This window comes from Amblyomma americanum, chromosome 2 (genome assembly GCF_052857255.1).
Source record: "Amblyomma americanum isolate KBUSLIRL-KWMA chromosome 2, ASM5285725v1, whole genome shotgun sequence".
NCBI lineage: Eukaryota > Metazoa > Arthropoda > Arachnida > Ixodida > Ixodidae > Amblyomma > Amblyomma americanum.
The window spans coordinates 87,671,265-87,683,381 of NC_135498.1; the positions used below are offsets into that span (position 1 = coordinate 87,671,265).

At 44.5% G+C, this 12,117-nt stretch overlaps 1 protein-coding gene across 1 annotated transcript; it reads right to left on the minus strand.

The window, feature by feature from the left end:
* Positions 1 to 4,986: 4,986 nt before the first annotated feature.
* LOC144119862 (G2/mitotic-specific cyclin-B2-like) lies at positions 4,987 to 10,664 on the minus strand. The gene is made up of 4 exons (XM_077652383.1): positions 10,443 to 10,664; positions 8,862 to 9,004; positions 5,434 to 5,542; positions 4,987 to 5,088 (listed from the first exon to the last, which is right to left on the minus strand). The coding sequence occupies exons 1-4, from the start codon at positions 10,662 to 10,664 to the stop codon at positions 4,987 to 4,989; spliced, it is 576 nt and encodes a 191-aa protein (XP_077508509.1).
* Between the last annotated feature and the right edge of the window lie 1,453 nt (positions 10,665 to 12,117).

Consider the following 12,117-nt stretch of genomic DNA (forward strand, 5'->3'; position numbering starts at 1 on the left):
AGCTGTTTTAGGGTGTCCATGGTGGCTCTGAGCGTTGGGGTAGGTGGGAGCCTAGAAGGAAGTGTATAATGGAGGCCGAGCCCAACGAAATGGCCACTAGGAGGTCCAGGAAGAAAACTATACTGAAAATAATTTTAGCACCAGAATCGGTTACATAAACATGCAAGAGTGCAGAAAGAGAGCGAAATGGCTAGAAACAGGACAGTAGTTAAAGGACGCAGAGGTAGGTGCGTACGTGCTGTGCGAGACACATCTCTGGAATCCAGAAGATCCGCCGTTTATTGAAGGCTACTTCTGTGAAGAGAGCTACAGAGAACGGAGAACAACGGAGAAGATAGGACGGGTATACGTATGCTGATACATCAAAAACAAATTGCCAAAGAATGAAATCAACTTGCAAAGAACATGTTTCAGGTATACAACTGCTAGCAAATGGACACTGCTAGGGTAGTTTATTTAGGGACAGGGGACAAATATAGGCAAGAAAACAAGGATCTAGTTAAGTGTCTCAATGACGATATGAAGCAGATTGAAGACGGTGTCGAAAGTATTCTGCTAGGTGATATGAATGGCCACATCGAGGATCCGGATGGATACAATGATTGTAAAAGGAAGTTAATACAGCTGACTTCTGTGATCGGCGCAACCTAGTTAATGTAAATATAGAAACTAAATGTGAGGAACAAATCACATGGAAATTCCGTAACAGGCAGACGACCGTGACTACTGCCTAATATTTCAAGCTCGCAAAAATGGAAATTGACTAAGTGGGAGAGTACAGTCTCGGAAGTGATCATAAGCGTATAAGGAGCGTTGATCGAAAGCGGCATGCCGACAAGTCTAAAGAGACCACAAAATTAAATGAGGAACTAATAGAGGCGGGAGTAGAGGAAGCAATAGAGAAACGCCCCATGGAAAAGTGAGATTATATTCAGTTAGATACTCATCACCACGAAAAGGCAACAAGTTAAAGGGGTAAACCATTAGTGAGGAAGCCGCGAAGCTGATGAATAAGGAAATTAAGAGGCCATAGAACAACGACGGGTGGGTTCAAAGGAACACAAAGAAGCAAAGAAGGCGCAGCTATCTCAAGAGGAAATAGGAGCAAATCTTATATAGGAAAATATAAAATGAGAATCTGATCGACAAAAGAAACAGCAAGAGCAAATCCTCGTCCAGGCTAAAATAGAGTAGTCTTGTGATCGCTGGCTGGCTGAAGTTCGCGACGCAACTAAAGGGGGCCAAGAAAATGCTGGAACCTTATAAGCTGGCTAGGTAAAAAGAATCAAAGAAACCAGGAACAGATTCTAAATGCTGATTGAAAATGTCTAGAGGAAGACGACGCTGTGAACTACATTACATCCGTTAAAGCTAAGTCATTTAGAAGCGACGATAGGGGGATCTCCTAAATGGGAGAGGTATAAGAGACAGCATAATAGAAAGCAGCTTAGAACTTACCTGTCGCAACTGAAAAAAGGCAGAAGAAAATATTCCTGTATGCACAACTGCAGGGACAGAAGAAATTCCAATCAAGCTGATAAATGAACTTGGTCCAAGAAGCTAGGAAACACTGATAAAAGCATCGGAGACAGTTAATAATAAATAAGCAAATTCCGCACAACAGGATACAGAGTAAAATGCATTTGATTTGTAAAAAGAAAGGAGACATGACTCACATAAAATCATTTCGACAGATTACGATAAGCCTCCGCGATTGTTCAGTTGTTATGGCGCTCGGCTGCTGACCCGTGAGATGCCGGTTCGATCCCGGGCGTGGCGGTTGAATTTCGATGGAGGCGAAATTCTACAGGCCGGTGTACTGTGCGATGTCAGCGCGCGTTAAAAAACCCCAGGTGGCAGCAATTTCTGGAGTCCTTCACTACGGTGTTCCTTGTAACCTGAGTCGCTTTGGGACGTTAAACACCCCATAAATCAAATTAAATCAAAACCTATTACGGTAGCATCTGTTTTATACAGGCTGCAATGCAGGCGGTGAAATTAAAAATGCAGTCATTTGTAGAAAGTAATAAGATACTCGGAGAACTTCAGAATGGGTAGGCGTTTAGATGACAGCATGTTCGTAGTTGTCCAAAGCGTAGAAATAGCTAAGGAGGAAACGAGACCTCTGTATTTAGCCTTCCTGGACATAAGCGTTGCATACGACAGCGTGAACAGGGACCTCCTGTTGACCATATTAAAAAATGGAGGTATCGGTCATGAGCCAACTGATTTCCTACAGGAAATATACCGAGATAATGAAGTTCACATTACATGGGAGGGGATAAAAAGTACGACAGCCATCGAGGTACCCAAAGGATTAGACCAAGTTTGTCCTCTATCACCGCTGCGGTTCATGCTTTATATAATAGACATGGAAAGAAGGCTACAAGAATGTAATATAAGTTTTAATTTGCCATACATATTAAGCAGAAAAGTTGTTATTGAGCAAACGGTTCTCGGGTTTAATGTATGCGAACGATATTGTACTGTTAGCAGATAGCCAGGAATATTTGCACACTCTGGTTAATTGTTGTGGAGACGAAGGAAACGCTCTATAATTTAGGTTTAGCGCAAAGAAGTCAGGTGCGGTGATTTTCAACGATATTAACTCAACAAGTGCTTACAATACAAGACCATGAATACCAGAGTGGCCGAATACAAATATATCGGGGTATGGGTAAACGAAGGACAGATATACACAGAAAAGCATGACCAGTCTATCAGAGATAAAGTGGGAAGAGATGCCGGGTTAATTAAACATAGGGCAATATGCGGGTAAAAAATATGAGGTTCTGAGAGGTATTTGGAAAGGAATAATGGTGCCCGGTGCTTACTTTCGAGAATTGCTGTTCTGTGCCTAAGAACAGAAGTTCAGTCAAGATTAGAAGTAAATCAGACAGCTGTTGGAGGATTAGCACTAGATGCCCACGGCAAAACCGCAAAAGAGGCAGTACATGGGAATATGGGGCGGACATCGTTCGAAACACGGGAAGCTCAGAATAAAATATTGTATGAAGAATGCCTGAGGGATTGGACGCTAATAGGCGGGCAGCTAATGTATTTAAATACATGTACAGGAAGAGCACTGACTCACAATGGGGGAAAAACAAACAAACCAGGAAACTAACCAGCAAGTATATATGACACAAGGACGGAGAAAGAAAGCACATTCAACGACAGGTAAAAAACGCGGAAGGTAAAAACTGGATTAATTCAATGGGAAAGAAGCATAGTGTTGAAATATATCGATACCGGAAAAGGCAGATTAGGAAGGATTGGTTCTGTGGTAACCCAAGAGGCAGCACCCTACTCCTTCAAGCTAGATCAGGGTGTCTTAGAACGCGTAGCTACAAAAGGAAATTTAACGGAGAAGATTACACGTGCTGTGTGTGGTAGATCTCTACAAACAATTGAACACATCATACTCAAATATGATGGTATCCATGCGGATGTCGGTAATGCCGGTACAGTCACTCTTCCTGAGGCCTTAATGTTTAAAGATAACAATGGTCATATAAATAGATCTGCGTTGCTAGTTAGCAAAAAGCGACTGAAATATTGGTGGCTCAGAAGCAGAGAGGTGACTTAATGTTAGAAATGTAGGAAGACGTGTTCAAAGAAAATGGCGAGTTTTAATAACCTACAACACAGTTAAACCAAAATAAAGGGGAAAAAAAGGTGGGCATGGTGGCAACGGCCATCACCCCCGTTTCAAAGGGGACGCTCCTACCTTCCATCCATCGCTTCTCCGCCGTTCGCCGGGTGCAACAGGCCGCTTCGCCGCGTGACGTCTGCGGGCCTGACGTCACCCGGCGAAGCGGCCAATAACCCGAGGCGAACCGCGGAGAATCGAGCCGCCTCGTGGACATACCCCGAGGCTTGTATTCCAACTTAAACGGCCCAAAATTTACGCCCGCACATAGCACTCATTATAGTCTCTGCAGTGACTACTGCTTTCATGCGTTTTGTCTGGTATTGCGTTCAACAAGGTACCTAATGTGGTTGTATATTTCGAAGGAAAGTTAAGCCCTTCGCGGAAGAGGCACTTTTTCTCAGTCTTCCAGACGGCTGCAGAGGCGATAAAATCTAGTCATAGGGATAATTATTGTCGAGCGCCTTCCACAAATTCGCGGAGGCATCACTGAGTGGTGGTTGTACACAGCCCAGAAGAATGAAACCGCAGTTCCCAAACTGCTGTCCACGGAAACATAATGTCTCTTGGTGTATTTTTCTTTTTTTTGGGGGGGGGGGGGGGGCGGAGCGGGAGATGGAGGTCTACTGAACCCCTGAATCCATTGATACCACAGCTCCTACCTTCCGTCAGGGGCTAATCAGACTGCAAGTATTCATTGCGGGTAGCTTCGTTGTGCTGCGTTCGCTGATTTTGGGCTTTTATAAACTGAGTCTACTTATCAAACCTGCTATGGTCTCCGAAGCCGAGCACATTTGTAACCAGTTGAGTACCTACAACTACTGGCTTCAACATGCACGAGACAGCTGCGCGACAATATCGTCAGCATCGCTTCGTCAAGGACGCTGTTGCGTAGGGACACGAGACAGAGTGGTAATTGGAATGAGGCAGTTTTATTACAACGCGCTCCGAAAGGATTCAATAGCCATACAGAGCCAACAATCGCGCAAAAGATTCACTGCCCCCAAAATATGTAGTGGTGCACTATCAAGATGAGAATGTTTTCACAGAATGAAAGGAAGGGTTTACTTTTTTTCAGAAAGCAATGTCCATATAGCTAAAATCAAATATCGTAATAAAGATAATTGCACTCTAACCGTTTGTGAATCGACTGAGAAGAGTGCAATGGCATGCTGCACAGAGCACTGCTCGAGAGGTTTTCATGACAAGAGCAAGCTTCCAACCCTCACGCTATACATAGATCAGAGCACCAGTAAGGGTTATAGCTTAACAACAGTCCGTAGCTTAAACGGCGTCAGCTGATTGGGGTGTATTGTGATGTGACAGCAAGCTGATCAGTAGATTCCGCTTGTCATGAGACGAAGATTCCATGCCTTTGTTTTCGAGACGAGGCTGACTTTGCCATACCACTCGACCGAGTACTTGTAGTACGGAGCCTGGAACAAGCGTAACACTAAATGTCAAGCCTGGGTGCCAAATTTCACCAACAAATGCAGCAAGATAAGTGCTCTAACTTTAATAAGAGATCACTAGTCTCACCATTAAGTTTCATGTAACATAACCGAAGATAATATAGCAGCGACTGCAAACCCATACATGCTCCCATTCCGAAAATTGCATTGCTATCACTCATGATCATAACATTTATCAACAATTCATTCTACTGAATTCAGAAAAAATAACCTACTTTTAAAGGCACCACTAAGCACTTGTTATCTGAGCGCTAACAAATAAGGGACCGTTAAATTCATGTGCTGAACAAATGGAATAAAGGTACACACCATGTTTTCGCTTTCAGCTGCGTTCAGGGTGAGCTTGGCCATGCGTCGTACAAATGGCCGCAGATCCTTCAGTGAATAGCCACTGTAGTACTCCATCTTCAGGTCCCAGCTGCAAGATACAAACAATGAGGTTGGCACTCACCCGCACTCTTCGCACTGAGATTCAACAACGCACAACTTCCAAAGCAGCAAAATACGAGTTCCTACGCTCGTTAACTAGCAGTGCCACTAATGTTTCTGGGGAAAATTCATCACTGGCTTCTGCAACAGGAGTTTACGCTCTTGTACTACCGTTGAACTGTAGTACAATGCTGAATGCCAATAGCCTCTTCTGATGCCAGCCACCACTCTCTGGTGGAATGCATCAGATGCAGATTTGTTCTCGTCATGCTGGGAGCGCTCAAAAGGGAGCGGCGAGCGGACAGAGAGCACGAGACAAGAGCGTCGATGTGTGAGCGGCGTTCGTAGCCATATACAGCGCTCCTTCTGGTCTCGCGGCTTCGGCTTCCGCCTTGTGCGCCGCCAATTCTTGCGCCGCACCGGTGGCGAGCATAACATTTAAGAAATAATAAAAATTGATAGGGCCTTAATGACGGCTGGGTTGCGAGCCTCCCAACAAATAAGCAGCCTGAGAGCAATAGTTACGAAGCTACCTTTTAAGTATTGGTTAACGAGCCCTCCATAGTATGTTACAACTCAAGAACAAGGCGGCAAATGTCCCTCAAAAGGCGCCCTCCAGCCAATGACGTCGACTCGTTCTCATCCATTGTGGTTAAACCTTCGTACTTTGCAGCGTGAAATCGCAGGCGGCTCGTAGGTAATAGGGGATTAGTCACAGCTTAGTACAAATAACCTCAGTCATAAAAATCAGTTGATACCGTTGGCTGGAGGGCATCTAGTGAGGGGCATCTCCCGCTTCTATCCTGAAATGCATCTGATAATAGCTACCACCGCATGTTTATAATCCACTACGTAGTTAATAATGCTATAACGCAAAACAAAAACTCCTGTAGCTCTAAAACCCTATATTGTACGTATTCTGGCAGTCGTAGGTGAAATAGTCTGTCTATGTTCGCATCTTGCTCGGAGCTTTCTGCGACAACAGCGAAGGCTATAGTTGGAAAGCGTGCCTTCCTAATGTGCAAGCACGGTCAGGAGCGGAGGCGAAGTTGGAATTAAGTAGCGGTGACACAGTGCCAGACCGTAACCGCGCGTGGGTCCGCGTTGTTCAGTTCTTTTCTATTTTGGCCGCTATCCGCCTTGTTTCCTGCTGTTAACGCCTGAGAGAGACAAGCGCGTTTCACTTGGGACACTGGAAGGTTAAGCTCTCGCAAAAGCGCAGATCCTACCTCCTAGTTGTTAATTGCAATGGGCCGCTATGAGCCATTCCGGGCTCATCACGGCACTAGAGAACACATGTCGGTATGTTTGCGAAAGCCGGACAGAGAGAAAAAAAAAGGTAATTGGGGCTTTTTATTAGGTGCAACTGTTTTGTTATGCACTTGAAAAATATGTGGAAAAAATAGCTTTTAGCGCTTATTGCCCTTTCGTCAAGAACACGTTGGCTACAAGAAAAGCAATCTTAGCAGGTCCCTCCCTCATGCAATTGTATTTGTGGTAAGGCCCGCTTTATTTGGTTCCAGTGCCACAAAAGGTGGCGAGCGAATACAGTAACGTACGTTGCTGACTTCTATAAGCTCCAGAAGCTACCTCGCACCAAACGCGAAATTTAGAGGGACACCTATTTATCTACAATATCCTCAGCGATCACATTTTTAGCTTTTTTTATTTCCGTACACGAATGCAGTCAAAATCGCTGATGCGAATCTCATTGGAGGGCGAAAAATGTTCGGAAAACAATCCCCATGGAAATTGAAAAGAAATCCGCGTTTGCGACGGAACAACTATAAATCAAACCTCGTGATCGCCGGAGGGGAGTTATTTACAGCCTCCCGGCCCTTCCTATCTCTTAGCGCGATAGGCGATTTCAGAGTCAGCGATATGCGCATTCCGCTGTTCGCTTGTGCAGCAGGACACACGCGCTCTTATGATCCGTACGAGTGCGGGAAAATGCTTGAGACTCCCGAATGCTGGCTCATATTACATCGAGAATTTTGTACAGAGTAGATTCGGAATGCTAATCAGCCGTGACCGTATCCCTAACGTTTTATCACCACCAAAGTCATGCAACCCTAAAATCAGCATAATCTTGATTTACACGTCATCATCATCATCCTATAATACTGCTCAAGAACACAGCGGCAAATACCTTTGAGCAGGAGCCTTTAAGTCAACCCCATCGACCGATTAGCTTGCCATCCAGGACAACCCCCATATCACAGATGCACCTGCCAGTCAACTGGGACTTCACTTTAGGATATTAACCGCGGCGTCTGGAGAACCGTTCGATGCCAATGACAGCACATTCTCCTGTGCATTATTGAGTTGTATCTTACTGCAAATACACCCATGCTGCGATACATTACTGGTACAGGCGAGGCACTGCTCTTTTTTAAATTTCAAACTCCTCATACCATATCCTTTAATACACCCATCGTATGGTATAAGCCACATTCACATTCCTCCATAAAACCATGTCTTGTTATAGAGCCCTTGAACTAGTGCTTGACACTTGCCAGACGCTGAAAACTGCTGATATACTGAACATTCTCAATGAAGTGAACCTCAAAACACAGTCCGCATTCCAGGGGATATACAGGTAGAGGCAGTATATAACTGAACATGTGAGCCTGTGGATGTGGGCCAGTTGCGTTTGTCCGACTGTTATAAAGAAGGCAGAGACACCCTGCAATGCTTTCACTCTGTCTTTTGTGCCAGCTACACGCACCCATAAGCTCTTTCGGTGCCTACTGAGATTTAGATGTCAGTAATAGTTCTCAGATTGTACATGATCTAAAAATAGAGGTTCGGGCCTGCCTTGTTTCGATGGTGTCTGCCTCCAGTTCACAGGACAGCCACACACGCGGGATCGGCCCATTTCTCGATTGGACGAACTGCTCCCCTTCATATTGCTTCGACCTGTACTTGTCTTCACAGTCACTTAATGTAGAATACACCCCTAACTATGACCAAGCCATGGAGCGCTTCACTTCCAAATGGCCTGTATGTGATGTAACATGCTCGTGTTTCAGGCGAGCCCACTTAAGGCATGACCACGGTTTTCCTTCCCATTTCTTTGACCAAGCTTCAAAAAGGGGCACAGCATCCCGAGAGGGCTGCAGACGACACAAAATTTTCATGCGACCAACGCGGATGCTTGACAGTCGAATGCAATGAAGGCAAGCATGGGTGCCAACTTTGATATTCTTTTAATTATGCTTTCCTTACCACCAGCTTGCCTTTTTCCCCTCGTCACTAAACGAATACTTTTATCTATTCTAGTTTCATCAAAGCATGTGGCTGCTTACCAGTCCTTCGGCCTCCCAAGAAGCAGCAGCGCACAGCACAAAGCAGCAGCAGCCCTCCTCGAAGGCTTCACCCAAGCCATGCCATAGTCGAGCAGGCAGACCTCGAGGATGTACGTTGCTGTTAGTTCTTCCTTCTTGCTAGCCTGTACACGGGATAAAATGAGGTGGAAACCAGGGATGAATAATCAGCAATGGCGGCAACTTGAAAAGTCAAGCATTCCTGTAGTTTGGATAGTGGAAGAAAAACGACTTCTATCTGAACGCATGCCACTCAAAGAAAGGGCGGAGCTTGCAGATCATTTTTTAAATGTCCAAGTAGTTGCTGAGGGTCTCAAGGGTAGAAAAGAAGACAACTTCCGAGGGGCATTAAATCAATTAGAAATACTAATGGTCGATTGTTACGATGCAACAGGATAGAAAAAAGATCCCGATTCTTAAATATCCAACTACCCAATCCTATTTAGTTATTAGGATTTCTCTGGAAACGACTCTCCTCGTTTGACGCAGGGAAATAGTGCATAGATTGTGCATTTTCAGCCAATTAACGTATATGACGCCACTTTAATCATACAAGACAGGTATGGCTTAGAAGGTCTAATCAGACTTCTGAAAAAAGAACAGTGAACTTGCTCGTAATGGCACTCAAGTTTGGCTGCCGACTACACACACTTGCAGTCCAAGTATAATTAGCAACGAATTAAGCCGAATAGCTGACCTGAGCAACTTCCAGCTCGGGAAGTGTTGGTCTCGATAATCTATTCTTCGAATGACAGTTTTCGCTCAATAACCATTTATCATGTAGAAAAGGCAAAAGAAAAGAAATACGAGAGCTACCATCCCTGCCTGATTTCGATTTATCTTGGCCCTCAGCCACCAGGCTACACCTACAGTCAATTAAAGATAGTGATCACCTAACCGTTTTTCTGCGCTAGCCCAAAGGAGCTGGGAAGGAATGGAGGAAATTTCGTTTAATTACATTTTCTCAGCTCCAAACGTTCGTTTGGCTGCCAGACAAACATAAACTTGACAAAAACAGCCACATAATTGATTTTTACTAACACCGATAGTTGGATGCAGTTGTCCTGAGTGCCCCTTAACGAAAATATCACAAGCTTAGGACGTGCTTTCGGGCACAGTTGCGTTTGCATCTTTAAAGCGCACTGTTATCGCTTAGACTAAGGAAGTAGTGAATTCTGAATGTCAAATAATATTTTGTTGGATGAACCAAAAATTGGTCTGCTAATTCAGGTTACAATTTTGTGCTCATGTAATTTACCATCCTGGTGCGTATCATCTAAGCATCTGTGTGTCAGCTTCCCGCCTTCTAATGTTCACCAAGAAAACAGACCACATGAATCATGCCAGTTCAATAGCACAGCACCTCTTAAGCAATGAGAAGCAAGGGCTGAGCCTGTACTCTGACAGGTCTTTTCTTGAAGCGCCTATCGAACATAGATAAGAACATGGTTCTAGATTCTTCTACGCTTCTACATTTCCCGCTAAGGAGATCAAATAATGTGAAACATCCCCAACCGACCCTACTGTGCCAAGAAGGAAGCCCAAAGCATGAACTGCACTAACCTGAGCAGCCTTGCAGTTTCTACGGAGGAAGTTTACGGACAGGGGTCTCGTCAAGTTCCAGTCGACGGCCCGCAGAATGTCCCTCTCCATCTCCCATACATCACTCTTTCTGATATCTGGCATGCCGTTCATAATTTCCTCGAAGCAAATAGGAAGCAAGGGGTCCTGCGTTTCTTCGTATTTGGCCGCCAGGAAGAGGGCTGCAGTCCGCAGCAGCTTCATGTTGAGCGTGCCTATGATGCACCCCTGAACAAGCGGGAAAAAAAAGTGGGACCGGCGGCCGCACAAAACACTCGCGAGGCATTCCCCAGTCAAAGCTCCCAGCGAAGGTGGAACACACACATAGGTTTTCCCGACATTGTGCAAAGGGCGGAAAAAAGTACCTGCAGAAAATTCCTCTATGGCTGGCCTCTGAGCATGTAAACATATGTGATGGTCAGGCATCGGAGTGTGTCACGCAAAAGACCTTATCACTGTGTTTGCAACATGAAGGCCTCAGTAGTTTATTCGAAATAAAGCTCAACACTACTCGACACGCAAAAGAATGGTAGTCGATAAGGTAAGAGCTATGGCTTAGTTCTAAGAGGCAGTTTAAGTTTTGTGAAAAGGTTCGCGGTTCATGATACAATGTAAATTCATATTTAGGATGAAAAGTTATTTTTGAGTCGTGCTCGAAATCATTGGATAGTTCTGTGCATGTACTGCATTAGACAGGGTAAAATACTCTGCCTACACTAACCGCACCTCGCAGTTAGAACAGTCAATACAAGCCAAAGGTTCCAGCATCACGGCAATCAACTGCCTGCCGCTTTCTAGATTAGGCAAGACTTCACGTGCCGAATGCACATACAGTAAACAAGCGCCACGCGAGTGATTACTTGTATACTAATCTCGGGTCATTAGTCATGGAAAGAAATTAGAAAACTTTAGATTGAGTGTCGCTATGTCAGGTACTGACTTAAAATAAAAGAGAGAATGACATTTGCGAGAAATTCGTTAGCATAAGTATAGGAGTAACAATGAAGGAGGTAAGTTTACGTAATTTTCAAACCAATTTCAAGCTTTCAGGCATTTTAACTGCTACACTTTTCAGTGAAACTCGTGAGCTTTTGTCAGTTTTTAAACTTGTTGGTTAATCAGTATCAAAAAAGGAGGATTATGTTTTGTCTGAAACATAATTGGTTATACAATACAAAACATTTATTGGCCATCTGTTTATTTATTGCAGGGGAAATGCGATATCACGTGTCTTTTACTCGCCAGTCTTTTCCAGTTCTGATTAGCTTCTAATTCTGAGTTCATTGTCCCTCAATTAAACATTTTTTGCAATTCTAATTCTATTCGAATCCCGACCAAGCCGCTAACCACTGCACTGCCAGCTGGCAGGTTGTTAACGATAATCAAGTCGTTCTTCCCGAATGATGGTAGGTTTAGCACCCGCAAGCTTCGTATATTTGCACAGGTACATTTCCTCGGGAGGCTGTATATTTCCCATAAATAGGCCTCTTTTGTCTGAGCCATTTTCTTCTTAGTAACTTTCATTTTGCTGGATCGTTCTTCACCCCGCATATCCCTCCTCTCCCCCACATATGGAGTGGGCAAGCAAGAGAGGGGGACCGCTGACAGGTAAAAAAAAGCAAATCCTCCTAAACACCACCTAGCAGGTTAAGCCTTC

Coding starts and splice junctions, on each gene's coding strand:
- LOC144119862 (XM_077652383.1), bottom strand. CDS start 10,664: ATGAAGCTGCTGCGGACTGCAGCCCTCTTCCTGGCGGCCAAATACGAA. Junction 9,005..10,442: donor GAAACTGCAAGGCTGCTCAG/GTTAGTGCAGTT, acceptor TCCCGTGTACAG/GCTAGCAAGAAGGAAGAACT. Junction 5,089..5,433: donor CAGCTGAAAGCGAAAACATG/GTGTGTACCTTT, acceptor CGCTTGTTCCAG/GCTCCGTACTACAAGTACTC.